General features: G+C 28.0%; 1 protein-coding gene across 1 annotated transcript; it reads right to left on the minus strand.

Annotated features, from left to right (window-relative positions):
• Window positions 1–11,308: 11,308 nt before the first annotated feature.
• Window positions 11,309–11,833, minus strand: LOC107872021 (acanthoscurrin-2-like). Its single transcript, XM_047406195.1, has 2 exons — window positions 11,582–11,833; window positions 11,309–11,482 (listed from the first exon to the last, which is right to left on the minus strand). The coding sequence occupies exons 1-2, from the start codon at window positions 11,831–11,833 to the stop codon at window positions 11,309–11,311; spliced, it is 426 nt and encodes a 141-aa protein (XP_047262151.1).
• Window positions 11,834–17,417: the final 5,584 nt, after the last annotated feature.

The raw sequence follows: 17,417 nt of genomic DNA on the forward strand, positions 1-17,417 counted from the left end.
TTTTCGAACTAAATGGCTCGGGTAATTTATTAAAATATAATTTTCTTATTTCTTTACTTTCTTCTATACTATATGCTCCTTTGTAATAATATTCTTTAAATGCGCAAGTATATTCATCTATATAACACATATTACATATTGCTAATTTTAACATTAAATTTCTATTTGTATCTTTTTCTTCATTTTGTTCTTCTTCTATTGTTGTCGTACTTCCAAATTCGTCTTTTATAGCTGTTTCATATTTTTTTAATAATTCTATAGGTGTTAGTTTAGTTGTTGTCGATGATGTTCCTTCTATAGGTTTATTAGTTCTTAATACTTTTTTGCTATTTTCGGTTAGATTTGCAAACCATAGTTTTACTGATCCTATTAGTGTCTTTTCTATATATTCCGGTGCATCTGTTATATTTATATTATTATCTAATAATTGTTTTGTCATATATCCTATCCATAATTGTATTATTTTTTCTGTATCTATTACACAGTCTAGATCTAAAAAGTTATAATTTTTATTCACTATTTGTTTTGGTATCCATTTATCATATTCATTATATTTTTTAAACTTATTCTTATGGTATACAGGTTTTCTTATTTCTGTTGTTTTAGGTATTATATTTTCATTTTCTTTTTTATCAAGAGTATTTATTTCTGTGTGGGTATTTTCTAAGTTTTCCTCATTAATTTTTTGTTCTTCATTGATTTCTAAATTTTTTGTATTTGTTAGTATTTCTGTGTATGTTTCACTATCTTCGGACTCATAACTATCTTTCTCTTCTATATCTATATTATTTATTTCTAATTCTTCATTTTTTATTTCTAATTTTTCCTTAAATTGATTTATCTCATTTAGTAATTTCTGTTCTCTATCTTTTTCTTCTTTTTCTTTTTGTCTTTGTTCATACAGTTCTTTTAACATTTGTAATTCTTTTTCTAATTCAGCAATTCTACTATTTTTGGTTTCTTCTATTTTTCGTATTTCTTCCGTAGTTTGTTGTTTTATTTTTTCTATTTCTTTTTTCCTATCTATCTCTTCATTTTCTTTTTTTATTCTTACCATTGCTGTTAATTTATCTTCTAATTTTAATTCTTCTTTTTCTAACATTAGATATAAGTGTTCACCTATTTTCTTATATCTTCGTCCTAGATTAGAAAATACTATTTTTATCTTTGATCCTTCGTAGTTTTCATATATTTTTTCATCTATTATAAATTCTTCTTTATTCATTTTATTGTGAATAGGTCATGTTGATATACATATTCTAAACTATCTATTTGTGATTCTAATTTTGTTATTTCATCTTTTTGTGTATCTATTGAATTTTTACTAACTCCAACAAATATATTCTAATGTAGTCTTTCTATTCTTATTTTTAATTCTTTTCGTTTTTCAGAGATAATTTGTTTTAATTCTTTATATCGTTGTATTTTATTCATTTTAAATTATATTTATAATATCTCGGTGGATATCTAAATCTAATTTTATCATAATTAGGTGGTATATGTTTCATTCTTCTAGATTTTAAATGTGTTATTAATTTCGATTCAATACTAGATATTAATGTAATTAAGTAGGCTAGTTTTTGTGGATTTTCTTTTGTTTTATTTAGATTTATATATTCTAAATAATTGTTGAATTTCTCAAAATCCTCAGCAAGCTTCAATAAATCATCTTCTATGACTTTGTTGATGCCTCTTGCCAATATAATGGAATGGGCAAACCAAATTAAACACAATTGCTCCTTGTACTTCTTTAGTATGGTTTTATCCTTGAGATGTTTTAACAACTTATTGGCTCTGTACCCATGCCCAATAATTTCTAATAACCCATCTATTTTTTCTTGCATTTGTTAGTTTTGGTGGGTGGTCACTTGGACAATGCCTTTCCTCTATTTGATGGTGGTGGTTTTGCTGTCCTGCTTTCCTTGACCTTTTGCGGGGTATTTCCTTGATGAGAGGTTCTTCTATACGATCACATCATGCCATAGTAGTTGGTCTAGATTTCATCCATCTTTTTCCCCCCTTCTTCGAATCCCCCCCCCCCCCCCCCGTACTTGATTTTGTGCTTGAAAAGACCATAGCTATAATAGATCTATTTGAGTTACCCAAGTTATCCGCACCTCCCTATAATTGGTATCAGAGCTATGTTGTTTAAAGTTATGGAACTAGTATATATTTTGATTTATTTGATTAATTTATTTATTTGATTGATTAAATATGAGAAGACTATTTAAAAATAGAGAAGCTTTTTAAAAAATTAAAGAAGCTTTAACTAGTAATTATTCAGAATGTTTAAATAAAACAAAAGAAGACCCCCATAGATTAGCCTACCTAATTACTTTAATATCTAGTATTGAAGTAAAATTAATAATTCATTCAGAATCTAGAAGAATGAGACACATACCACCTAATTATGATAAAATTAGATTTAGATATCCATCAAAAATATATTTATAATATTTGTTTAGATAATAACGTACAGAAATTACAAAAATATAAAGAATTAAAACAAATAATATCTGAAAAATGTAAATAATTAGAAATAAGGATAGAAAGACTACAGTATAACATAATTGTCGGAGTTAGTAAAAATTAAATAAATGCACAAAAAAGAAGAAATATTAAATTTAGAATCAACAATAGATAGTCTAGAATATATATATCAACATAACCTATATACGTTTAAAAAAAATGAACAAAGAAGAATTTTTAATAGATAAAAAAACAGATGAAAATCATGAAGGATTAAAAATAAAAATAGTATTCTCTAATTTAGAAAGGAGATATAAGAAAAAATAGGTGAACCTTTATATTTAATGTTAGAAAAAGAAGAATTAAAATTAGAAGATAAGTTGACAGCGATGGTAAGAATAGAAAGAGAAAATGAAAAGATAGACAGAAAAAAGGAAATAGATAAAATAAAACAACAAACCACAGAAGAAATACGAAAATAGAAGAACTAAAAAAAGTAAGATTGCTGAATTAGAAAAAGAACTACAAATAGTAAAAGATTTGTATGAAAAAAGACAGAAAGCAAAAAAAGAAAAAGATAAAGAACAAAAGTTATTAATTGAGATAAATCAATTTAAATAAAAATTAGAAATAAAAAATAAAGAACCAAAAACCAGTGAATTAGAAATAAATACAATAGATGCTGAAGAAACAGATAATTATGATTCAGAAGATAGTTAAACATATACAGAAATTCTAGAAAATATAGGAAACCTAGAAATAAATGAAAAACAAGAAGTAATTAATAAAGAAAACCTAGAACTAATAAATACAAAAGTAAATACTCTAGATAAAAATATAATATCTAATACATCAGAAATAAGAAAACCAACCTATAATTACAAAAATAAGTTTAAAAGATATAATCCAAAGGATGAATATAATAAATGGACACCAAAACAAATAACTAATTATAACTTTTTAGATTTAGACTGTGTAATAGACACAAATAAAACAATACAATTATGGGTAGGATACATGTCATAACAATTATTAGATAGTAACATAGATACAACAAACACACCAGAATATATAGAACAGACATTAAAAGGAATAGTAAAATTATGGTTTTTAAACCTAGCTGAAGCACGTAAAAAAGTATAAAGATCCGATAACAAAACAGAAGGAACATCAACAACTACTAAAATACTACAAACATAAATATTCAAAAAATATGAAATAGCTATAAGATATGAATTTAGTAGTGTAAGAAAAGAAGAAGAAGAGCAAAATAAAGAAAAAGATTTAAATAGAAATTTAATGTTAAAACTAGCAATATGTAATATGTGCTATATAGATGAGTATACGTGAACATTTAAAGAATATTATTATAAAGGAACATATAATATAGAAGAAAGTAAAGAAATAATAAGATTATATTTTAGTAAATTACCTGAAGCATTTAGTTCAAAAATAATAAAGAGTTGGGATGAAGCAAAAATAGTAGATACCCAAGGAGCAAGAATAAAATTTTTACAACAATGGTATGGAAATCTATGTGAAAAATAAGAGAAGAAATAAAAATGGAAAAAACATTAATAAGAAATTTAGCATGTTGCAAAGATAAAATAGCACCTCAATTCGGATGTGAAGAAAGATATTATAAGAAAAGAAAAAGACATAAGAAATATAAGAAATACAAAAAATCAAAATATAAATATAAGAAACCAAGAAAAAGATATTATGTAAAAAAATTATAAACATAAAAGATTATATAGAAAAAACAAATCTATACAAGAATGCACTTGTTATAATTGTGAAAAACTAGGACATTTAGCTAGAGATTGTAAATTACCAAAAATCCCAAAATATAAACAAATATCAGAAATAAAAATATAAAATACAGAATATATGCAGATAGATTATATAGATTATGAATTAGAAAGTGAAGATAGTATATATGAAATTTCGTAGAATGAAACAGATAATGAAATAGATATTGAATTAGATGAATCAAATGACTGAAGAAGATATAAAAATGAACCAAAAAACTGAAGAAGCTATAAAAATAATAACAAAGAAAGAATGTTTAAATGAAGAAGGAACAAATCAAAAAATAATATTTGACAGTAATATATTTGACGAAATAAAAGGAAAAGAGTTAGACCTAAGTGTAGAAAAAATATTTAAAGTACCAACAATAAAAAATATATTTAGTAGAAAAAAGGAAGAATACTATGTAGTAAGCCAAAAATAACATGTAATAGACTGTAGATATGCAAAAGGTAGAGCTAGTATACCACTAGTAAAAAAAGAAGAATTAATAAAGAAATAAACGATATAAAAAGTAAAGACCCAATAAAATATGTACACCTTGGAGGAACAGAGATATTAATAAACGTATGTTTAAGAGAAGGAATAGATACAACATTAGAATTATATTTAGCAGATGATAGAATTATAAAACCTATAGAAAAATGTATAATAACAGCAGTAAAAGGAAATTTAATATACCAAAAATTTAAATTTATAATAAGTGCGAATTATTCAGTAGCAATAAGAGATAAAATATATATAAATCATTAGTATTATATTGGAAAATATCAGGAATAAAACTAACCCTAAGAAGTAAAATATTTACAACAAGATGTAAAACTCTATATGTATTAACAACAAAACATAAAATAACGGGAAGAAATAAAATTAATAAAATATAAATAGAAAGTCCTTTCGAACAATTTGTAAAACCAATTGATAATAATGATTATAGTTACAAAGACATAGATATAGAAGAAGATTTACAAATAATAAATGATAGAATAAGTACAACAAAAAGAATAGCTCTTGAAAAAACAGAATCATCAAGCTCATAAAAAAAAACAAGTTATGAAACAACTTCAATAGTAAATTTAAATCAATATTATATAACAGGAACAACAAATGAAAAAGAATATTTAATACTCTTAAACACAGGACAAGAAGAAAATTATATAGCCAAAAATCTAGTAAAAAGTGCAGAAATAAAATCTAATAGTAATATATGCCGAGATCTACCAAGGAGTCTAATAAACATTAATGATACGGCAGAAAAAGAAATAATAATAGGATTCAGAAAAATAAAAATAAATTTGAAATAAAGGAAGAAATGCAAAAAGTAGACATAATATTAGGAATAAAATGGTTAGAACAAGTAAAACCATACAATATAGAACATACACAATTATCTGTAACATATAAAAAAGAAAGATTATTCATAAAAAGAGCTTTAATATGATATGAAAATATATGTACTTGTAAAAATAATAGTAGAAGGATATTATAATAGGTATTATACACCTATGATAGATATAGGAGCAGAAGCAAACTTATGTAGATACTACTATTTATGAGGAAGTAAATGAGATAAATTAAAAATACCAATAGTAGTCAAAAGATTTAACAATGAAGGAAGTTTAATTACATATAAAGCTAAAAATGTAAAAATACAGATATGGGATAAAATAATAACAGTAGAAGAAATCTATAATTATGAACTAACATTAAAAGATATGCTTTTAGGAATACTATTTTTAGATAAATTATACCCACATATAATAACTAAAATAGATTGGTAGTTTACAACACCATGTAAACAAAAGGTAAGAGCAAAAAGAGTTGTTAATAAAATAAGAAAGAAAACTGATTGGATAGAAGGAAGTGAAAAAATTACACAAAAGTTAGAAAATATAAAAAATACAGAAGACACAGTAAAACTAGTTGTATTTTCTATAAATAAAAAAGAAATAACTATATTTTCAATAGATAAGGTAGAAATAATAAATAAAAAATTAAGACAAATATATAGTGTAGATCCATTAAAAGGATAGAAAAAACATAAAACTACTATAAAAATTGAACTAATAGATAAAAATAGCATAATAACTCAAAAACCATTAACATATAATTTTGATGATTTAAAAGAATTTAAAATGCATATAGATGAATTATTAGAAAAACAGTATATACAAAAAAGCAATAGCAAACACAATAGTCCAACATTTATAGTAAAAAAATATAGTGAACAAAAAAGAGGAAAAAGTAGAATGGTTTTTGATTATAGAAACCTAAATGCAAAAACTATGACATATAATTATGCAATACCAAATAAGATACTAAAAATAAGACAAATACAAGGATATAATTATTTTAGTAAATTTGATTGTTAATCTGGATTTTACCACTTAAAGTTAGATGAAAATTCTAAGGAATTAACTGCATTTACGGTACCACAAGAATTTTATGAACGGAACATATTACCATTTGGATATAAAAATGCACCAGGTAGATATCAACATTTTATGGATAGTTATTTTACAGAATTACGTAATTTTATAGTATACATAGATGATATAATACTATATACAAAAACTAAAGAAGAACATTTAAAATTATTAGAACAATTTACAGGTATTATAGAAAGATCGGGATAATTTTAATTGAAAAGAAAGTCGAAATTATGAAAAATCAGATAGAGTTTTTAGGAATACAAATAGATAAAAGTGGCGTAAAAATGCAACAACATATAGTATAAAAAATAAAAAATTCAAAAGAAAAATTAGATACAAAAAAGAAATTACAATCATTTTTAGGATTAGTAAACCAAGTAAGAGAATATATACCAAAATTAGCAGAATACCTAAAGCTTTTACAGAAAAAATTTAAAAAGGATATAGAATGTAATTACAACAAAGAAGATAAAAAACAAGTTCAGAAAATAAAAAAACTTTGTAAAGAGTTACAAAAATTACTATTCCCAGACGAAAATAAAAAATTTATATATATAGTAAAAGCAGATGCTAGTGAATATAGTTATGGAGGAGTACTTAAAGATAGATATAAAGAAGATAAATTAGAACATCATTGTAGATACTACTTAGGTACGTTTAATGAAACAAAAATAAAATGAAAAATAAATAGAAAAGAATTATGTTCATTATATATATGTTTATTAGCATTTGAGCCATATATTGTATACAACAAATTTATTGTGAGAACAGATAATACCTAGGTTCGATGGTGGCTAACAAAGAAAATACAAAATTCAATTACAATGAAAAAAATTCGGAGACTAGTATTGAATATATTAAATTTTACATTTACAATTGAAGTAATTACTACTAACAAAAACTTTATAGTAGATTACATATCAAGACAAAGCTACACAAGCTGATATAATAGAAGATGATGCTTTAGAAAAAATACTCAAAACCCTAACTACACATTCAATGAAAGTGGACAGTATGAGTAATAAAATACAAAAGCTAAAGACTAATGAAGTAAAATTGAAGTCTAAATCTATGAATCGGCTAACTTAGAAGTGCGCAGAGCTATGTCGATCGGAAGAAATTAAAATTTCAGAGATAAAAAGAGACGTTGAGACAGTCCATAAAACCCATAATGTTTATCAATCTACAATTGCAGGTACAAGCAAAGGAGTTAGTGGACAAAGATACCATAACATGAACATGAATAAGATATTTGAAAAACCATTTATACCAAAAGCACAAAAAGACCCCTTGTACATACCCCTACAAATTACCACATATCGAGATAGTTTGAACCAAAATAAAAAAGCTTATAACCATATAGCCCGAGGATATATAGAAAATATCTACAAAGTACAAACTTTTCTAAATCTTAACCCCAAAGCTACAAATATCCAAGAACCAAACACAAACTATATAACCCAAAAATTGCAAGGTTACAACAAGCCAATAGCACTACCCAAAACTAACCCAAGCTTAATAAAAACTTGTTTCAACTATGAATTATTAAATACCATATATACCCAAGATGGAGAAGAACTAACAACTATAGAAGAATTATATAAAGTATTCACCACCTATAAAAGAGTAACCAAAGTAAATCTATTTTATATAAAGTTTTATAGTACACCAGCAGAGATATTATACAACGAGATCAAACCAGTTATACAAGTTGTAATAATAGGATTAACCAGAGATATGATTATACCGGAAGATATTGTGTAGTAGCCAGAGATACCCAAAATCAAGATACCTAATTTTTATACAAATAAACGACTTAATGGAATAGCTACAATTATTCAAGAATTAACAAATAATTACATCAATGAAAACCCAATATGGAGCAATTATTAAAGAGATCATCAAATAATTTATTCAAATTCAAGAGAACTACGACAACCGATATGGAAGATGTTAGACAATGGATAATGACGTTACTTAACCCAGAAAACTAATCTATGGCAAGACCAATTAGGAAAGGATTTATTTTAGATGGATTATTAACAAGATATTACAAGATAATTGAATACAAATATCCAGACCATCAATGTTTGACATGTAATGGAGGAGATAATATTATCCTAGAAGTCTAGCTAGAATAAAAGAAAAAACCAACCAAAAAGATAAGGACACCAGCTAAAAGATAAAAATCAACGGAGCAATAATAGAAAGACAAGGAGACAAAAATATTAAAGGAAGAAAGTGACATATGGAGAAAAAATTAACTTTGTGAAAAATAAGATTCGTGAATCATGTAAACATTTAATAACTTTACTATTTCTAGGGTAGACTTTTTGACTTTTCTTTTATTCATTTATTAACTTTTAGCACTTGCCATTATTGGCTTTTTAAGGAAAAATGTATATAGGAAACATGTAATGTTATATTAGGAAAGGTGTAAAGTAAAATACTATACGCGTTTTCATTCTTAGGTTATAAATAGCAGATCATTTGCTCAGTTAGAGGCAAGACTTTCATGTGTTAAAAGCAAGCCTCCTACTTTGTAAACAAAAAACTTTGAATATTTAATAAAAGACAGATATATTTCAAAGCAAAAACTATGGATGAACAAAGCCCAGAATTATCAAATCTACCAGAACAAGTATATTTATTTATGATTATGAATAGCTAAATTCATAAATTCCTAACAATCATGATATGATAAAATAAGTTCATGTTAGTTACTTTATAGTAGAATTATTCGAAAAATAGCATGTTAAGAAGTTTATTAGCAAAGTGGAAAAAGAGAAAAATCACTAAGAACTATGCCATCCAAAAGGTGAAACCGGTGAGGCAAGAAAGCCGTGATAGGGGAGTAGCCAGAGTAGAGGCGCTGTTTAAGGGAAAAGTATCCAGATTATCATACTAATAGTGACCGTAGAACATGTTATTTAAGAATAATCTAGTGTATAGTAATCTCAAATGATTATATTTTGTTATGTGTATGATTGAAGGGGATATTTTAAAAATAGCATCATATAAAAAAGCATGACTACCTATTTATCTAATGGAATGATAGACAAATTTAAAATAATTGTTTTGTATGTACTTAAAGATATAGAAATAGTAGATATAAGAAAAATTATATACGAAGAGGTATTTTATTTTAATGAAGATTTATTAAGTTCTATAAAAAACTTACACCTATATAATGAAAGCTACTGCTCATATTTAGATAGTTATTACTCAGATGGATATTATACAGATAAGAAATGCTAAAATATATCAGAAAAAGTAGAGAAACCCAAAGTGACCTATATAATAAATTAATTATAGAAACCAACCCAAAGAAATAATGGAAAATCTAAAAGAAAAATTAATATGGATAAAAGAAATCTTAGAAAATTTAGAAAAAAGTACAGATAATAGTTTATATAACATAGTAAACTCATTAAGAAAAGAAGAAAGAGAGATAATTAATAGTATTAATATACTTAATTCAGATATAAATTATAGTACAACCAGAATAGAATATTACACAGAAATTAGTAAACAAGCAACTACTTTAGAATAAAATGATAGGCTACGAGTATTTAAAATACTAGAAATAAAATATGGAAGAAATAAGATTAATAGAAATACTTATGAAAGACAATTTAATTGAATATTTTGAAACAAAAGCTATATAATAGTTAGAATACCATCAAAATAATATACAAGAATTACAAAGACTAACAGAAAAAACTAAAGAATATTACTGTAAAGTATTTAATCATTTACCATATAATCACCCCCCAAAATGTGAACATTAATAAAATTAAAATAAATAAACTAAAAATAAGAATGATAAGAGAAGTTAAGAAATATCCACGCAAAAACAAAAATAGATCCATTAGATCTATAATAGATCTATTTAAGTTACCCAATTTATCTGCATCCCCCGACAATTATACAATGCTTATTTGGAAACGGGCAGTGCGGTCCTGAGGCAGCTCAAGAAAGTGTACAAAGCAGCTCTTCTTAAAAAGTTCATCTATGTTTTCATTCTTCATAGTATTCCTAAATTCATCAAAAGGTTTCCCAACTGACATTTAAGTACAAGATCACCAGTTAGTTCCGTAGGGTCATTTATCGGCATCTCAACTTGAAACCTATCAATACTAATAGTTTTGATAGCCCCATGCTAAGATTTCAATATTGATTCACGCCTCATTGGTGATGCATTATAATCATGTTGATCATCATACTCTTTCTCACTTTCTTCTTTCTCCTCTTAATATTTATCTTTTTCTTCTTTCTCTTTATTTTCATTTTCCTTATCACTATCTACAGATCTTTGTCCATCTCCCTCAATGTTATTTTCATATCTTTCCTTAACTTCTCTTTTTTCTGTCTAATGTAAGATAAATTTCAATAAATTTTTATAGGCCACATTACAAAAAAATATTCCAACAGAAAACCCATCAGTTGGAATAGATAAATCATCAGTTACGACGGACGAATAACCTGTTCCAACTAATGAACAACCTGATGGATAAGATCAAAACTGTCTTTCTACTGATGAAACAGATAGGAAATATGTTTAAAGACCTATTTTAATATCTCCCAATATTTATTCAACTTGTTGCAACAGATGGACAACCACCACAACCATAAACACGATCACAAATACCACCAATACCGTCACCACCAACAATACTAACATCGACACCAACAACACCACAACCAATGCCACCAACACCACATCCATCAGCCACCACAAATACCACTAACACTGAAACCACCAATAACTACCACAAACACCACCAATACCAACACCACCAACTAATGCAACAACTACCACCACCCAAAGGCACCACAAATACCACAACTACTAACACAACTAATACCACCACCACCACTAAACCACCACCACCACCACCACTAAAACCAACATTAATGCTACCAATACCAACAACAAAATCACCAACACCACCAATACCACAACAATGACCCCCTACACCACCACTAATAGTCACCACCACCACCACCAATTCCATCAACACCACCACTAAACCACCAATACCATCACCAATACCACCTCCAATGCCTCCCATACCAACACCACCTCCACCCATACCAACACCACCGCCAACTGCCATGACCAACACAATAAACACCATCCAATAATACCATGATATTCAATGAACCACAACGATAGATACTAGGATTTTCTTGAGTTCTTCCTATGATTTTAAAAAACAAAACTCAAAATTGTTAACCCATTCTCAAAGATAATACAACTAGAAGTCTTGTTTTTTATCATTAACTATGAAGCAGTAATTTAAAAAGGAGAAAAAATGTAGAACTCTTCTCGACATCTGTTACATGTAGAGAAATAGAAAATGATGGATACAAGTAAGAATGAAGTCATAAAGAACAACTATATTGTAAGAAATGGTAAGAAAATTATTCTGTTGTGAAGGGTTGAGTAATATATTGAGTTGTTGTTATTTGTATTATTGAGAGAGAAAGAAAAGAGCGAGAACTCGAGATTTGAAATGATAAAATACTTTTCTGCAAATGGATGATTTGTATGGGTTGATTTATATTTTGGAAAAGTATGACAAGTTTTGAAAATGTTAATTTGGTTGGAGTAATTTTCTCATCCTTAGTTGTAGCTAAACCAATCTAGGTATTAAAAATAATAAGCTAATATGAATTATTTTAATTCAGATTTATTGATTAATGGCTCAGGACAGAAGGAACACAATACCAACATCATGCAATATAGTTGACCCTATCAACTCATTCATAGTTGTAGCTAAATCAATTTAGGTATTTCAAATAATAAACTAATATGAAATGTTTCAACTCAGATTGATCGATTGTTTACTTGGATCAGAAGGAATACAATACCAGTATCATGCAATATAGTTAACCCTATCAACTCATCTCTAGTTATCGCTAAATCAATTTAGGTATTTCAAATAATAAGCTTATATGAATCATTTCAACTTAGATTCGTCGATTGATGGCTTGGGTTAGAAGGAGCGCAATACCAATATCATTTAATATAGTTGACCCTATTAACTCATCCTTAGTTATAGATAATTCAATTTAGGTAATTCAAATAATAAGCTGATATGACTTGTTTCAACTCAGATTTGTCGATTGACGGCTCAGATTAGGAGGAGCGCAATACCAACATCATGAAATATAGTTAACACTATCAACTCATCCCTAATTATAGCTAAATCAATTTAGGTATTTAAATAATAAGCTAATAAGAATCATTTCAACTCAAATTAATCGATTGATGACTTGGGTTAGTAGGAATGTAATACCAACATCATGCAATATTATTGACCCTATATAATAATCCCTAGTTGTATCTAAATCAACATAGGTATTTCAAATAATAAGCTAATATGAATCGTTTTAACTTGAATTGATCAATTAACATCTCAGGTTAGGAGGAATGCACTACCAATATCATTCAATATAGTTGATCCAATCAACTCATCCATAGTTGTAGGTAAATCAATTTAGGTATTTCAAAAAAGGAAAAAGGGCCAAAAATACCCCTCTACTTTAAGAAATAGGCCAACTTTACCCTCAGTTAAACTTTGGGGTTATATATACCCACACTGTTATAAAAGTTCACATATATACGCTCCAACTAACAGAATAACCCATATCTCTTTAAATGAACCATTTTTAAAAAAACAAACTCGACCCGTCCCAGCACTTCAGAAGACCAAAACATAATACGCAGATTTTTCATCACTTCATAATTAGGGCTATTCACCTTCACTAGAAAGAGAGACAACCCACGATTTTCTTATACTTTATAATTAGGACTTTTCGAAAGAGATTTAATTGAATAGAAGATAGTTCTTCTAATGGAATATACCTTCTCCCACACTATTAAAATGTTTCCCATCTAAGGTTTTTAAATTTATTGAGGGAATCTCAGTAAAGGTATAAAAGTCTCTTTGATTTGAGAATATTTCTCTTTTTGATTTGAGCATATTTCTCTTCTTTCATGTCTAACTCCTTATAAACTAGGATTTTTAATTAAGGTTCCAAAGTAGTTTTTCTTATATACTAGGGTTTTAGATCTAATGGAAATGTTGTTCTTTGTGACTAATTATAGCATATTTTATTGTTTATTCATTTTTCATTATTTTAGTTTAGGAAATATTTCTTCATTTTTGTTCCACCTAAATTCTCTAATTACTTTCTTCATTTATTTGTTATCTTGTTTTAAAATTTTTACTGATTTTAGTTTATATAAAATGGTGCTAATTGACATGGTATTCCACTATGACGGTGAGTAGATAAGAGAGTAAGAAATACTATATTCAAGAAAGTTGGTGCACAAATGGTAAAGGTATGATTCTGATTTGTTATCATTTATAGATATTGTGAATGAATACAATGGTACATTAGGATTTCTTGGTGTTCAACAAGTGATTGTGTCTTTCCCTTCTGAAAAATACTATGAAATAGTATATGATCTGGGAATTAGAACATTATTGTACTATGTGAATGATAAATTTGATGTTATAAATTTTTTTGCCATTGAAGATAACGAATTACCTATTGATGTTAAAAACATAGTTAGACTGAAAGAGTCTGTGGTAGAGGTTGATGAAGCAGATAGTGAAGATAGTGGTTACAAATCTAATGAAACTGATAATAATGGTTGTAATGCCTCTGGTTATTTTGATTATGATTCTAAGGAGTTAGAGGTTCTCGGAAAAGAAAGAAAAGACAATCAATGACAAGTTGTCTAAATATAATGAGCTACATAGGTTTATGACTTTCAAAGGTATAGCTAATGTTAGAAGATTCATTAGCTTGCATGCATTAGCAAATGGCTATAACCTAACTATAAAAAAAAAGTGACTCAAAAAGATTTAGGGTCATTTGTCAAAAAGTGTGCAACTTTTTCTCCCTAATTTTCGGTGAGAAGAATTGTTCTGGTGTTAGTGTGAAAACATTAACGGGAAAGCATAAATATGATGACCCATGCGGTAACTATAAGGTTTTAGCAACTACACTTGCTTATTAATTCAAGGAAAAGTTGCAAGCTAATCCCAAATATAAGTTTAAAGACAAGAGAGTTGATCTCAAAACTGCATTCAACATTAATGCTTATTTTGGGAAGTGTAAGAGAGCTAAAAGAATGATTTTGGAAAAAAATGGAAGGCAGTTTTTATGATGACTATAAAAAGCTTGTTGGTTATGTGAATGCTCTATTGGAGTGTAATGTAGAGAGTGGTGTTATCCTTAAAGTTTTACTAGCTTAAGGAAAAAGACAGTTTTTGATAATGTATATCTGTTTTGATGCACTGAAAAGGGGGTTTAAAGTTGGTTTGACACCTTTCATCAAATTAGATGGAACTTTTTTTAAAGTTAAAGTGAAAGGTCAACTCTTATGTGTTGTTGGTCAATACTCAATGAACCATATTTATCCTATTTCTTTGGCCATTGTGCACAAAGAATGCAATGCTACTTAGCTATGGTTTGTGGAATTGCTTCAGCAGTCTCAAGCCTCAACAAGGGAGAAGGGATCACATTAATCTTAGATATGCAAAAGGTGAACCACCAATATTGTATAAGTGAATTAAATCAGTTCATTGTTTTTTCATAATTGAATCAACTTAGTTCATTATTTGCTAAGAAGTGAACTGTATTAATTTATTATTTTTTAATGTCGTCTAAATTGGTTCACTATTTTTTGATAAGTGAATCGATTTAGTTTATTACATGCTGAGAAGTGAACTAAATCATTTCATTATCTTTTAAATAGTGAACTAAATCAGTTCACTATTTTTTGATAATTATTCTTGTGTATGTTCATTTATCAACTTATTTTTTGTTTACTAGTAAAAAGGGACTGCTTGAAGCAGTCAAAATTGTTCTCCCTAATGCAATGCATAGATGCTGTATGAGACAAATAGAGGCCAATTGGAGAATAAATGAAAAAAAATCTAAACAAATATCTAAGATAGTAGGGTGGTGTGAATGGAGCACCTATAAAGAGAAGCTGGATGATAATTTGAATGAATTGGCTGAATTGTCAAAAGAAGCTAAAGACGAGTTGTTGCATTTTCCAATAGAAACATGGTGTAGAGTATTTTTAGACACAGTTTGCAAGAATGAAAAGGTGGAAAATAACTTGGCCGAGTCATTTAACTCATGGATACTGGAAGCAAGACAGAAACCCATCATTAGGATGCTTAAGGCTATCAGAATAAAAGTAATGAAGAAGTTTGTGAAACATGAAGAAGAAGTGAAGTGTTGGGATACTAAATGGATTCCAAAAGCTATTGAGATCTAAAATGAATACTTGAAAATTGATAATGTGTGAATTAAATTTCAATGGTGATTATAGGTATGAGATTAGTAAGGGAAATGACAAACACAATATCAATTTGCAAAATAAGAGGTGTAGTTATAGCTTATGGGAACTTACTGGAATACCTTGTCCTGATGCAATCAAGGAACTTCTTTATAAAGTAGGGAAGAGATCCACTGGTGGTACACAAAGGAGGCATATCTCTTGACTTATCATTTAAAACTACAACCAGTGCCTGGCCCTAATTTCTGGAAAATTGATCCAGTAAAAGCAATGAAACCACCCTCTTTGGTAACCCTAGATGACAGACCTGCAACGACAAGGAAAAGAGATAAAGATGAAGCACTTAAGAGGAAAACTAAGTGGCTGCAACAAGGAGAGGTAGAGTTATGACTTGTTCAACCTGTGGAATTCGAGGACACAATGCTAGGGATTGTCAAAAGGTAACTTTCTATTTTAATTAATCACTTCTAATCTTTGTAAGTATTACAGATTTACGCTTAATTTGTTGTTTTCTTAGTTTCAAAAAGTGAGTGGTGAAGGCACTTCTCAGTCCAGCTAGTTGAAGAGTAAGAAAAAAATGAAAGACAAATAACCAATGAAGGGCAAGTAGTCAATGAAGAGGTGAAGAACACTAATTGATGAAGAAGATGTAGAACTAAGCCCTCCCAGATTCCCAGATGATGCAATAGTTGAGGACATGGACTTGACATCTCTACAGGCTAGTCAAGACAGTGCGTCAACTCAACGTCAGCTCCTCTTTGGCGAGTCCTTTGATCAGTCAATCTTTGGTCCATCTCCAAGTTATCTTGAGTATTAATATCATTGTCCTAAAGTTGAAAAAGATGTACAGTGGAAGCCAAGAAGTGTTTCAGAGTTGAAGTCTAAAATCTTACAAAGACAGGAACAACCAAAACCAATTGGATCAAGACAAATCAAATTTCTTCATGATGGTATATATTCAACTAAACCAGACATAAACCAATTGGATCAAGACAAATCAAATTTCTTCATGATGGTATATATTCAACTAAACCAAGTCTTGTATGCACCAAAAGGGATCTCATGGAATGATAATGCATCTATTATCAGGATACAGTTGGACCAATTAAGAGTGGATAAACTTAAGACGAGAAAGGGTAATGACATGGCACAACAGTGAATCTAATATTGGCATGTTTTTTGTGTTAAGACAAGGAAATGGCTAATATTTAATGGTGATAATGGATGTTCTGTCTTTTTTTGTGAAAATGATGAACTTGTATTTTTGTTGCAACTTTTTGTCTTCAAGCGGTATAGATGCCCGTTTGTGGGATTACACCTCTGTGCTTTGTTAAACGTACCTGTTATGGTTTGAAATTTGTAAATAACATGGT

The sequence above is a fragment of the Capsicum annuum genome, unplaced genomic scaffold, assembly GCF_002878395.1.
Source record: "Capsicum annuum cultivar UCD-10X-F1 unplaced genomic scaffold, UCD10Xv1.1 ctg995, whole genome shotgun sequence".
In the NCBI taxonomy this organism is placed as follows: Eukaryota; Viridiplantae; Streptophyta; class Magnoliopsida; order Solanales; family Solanaceae; genus Capsicum; species Capsicum annuum.

Coding starts and splice junctions, on each gene's coding strand:
- LOC107872021 (XM_047406195.1), bottom strand. CDS start 11,833: ATGGCAGTTGGCGGTGGTGTTGGTATGGGTGGAGGTGGTGTTGGTATG. Junction 11,483..11,581: donor GTGGTTTAGTGGTGGTGGTG/GTATTAGTTGTG, acceptor TGTTTGTGGTAG/TTATTGGTGGTTTCAGTGTT.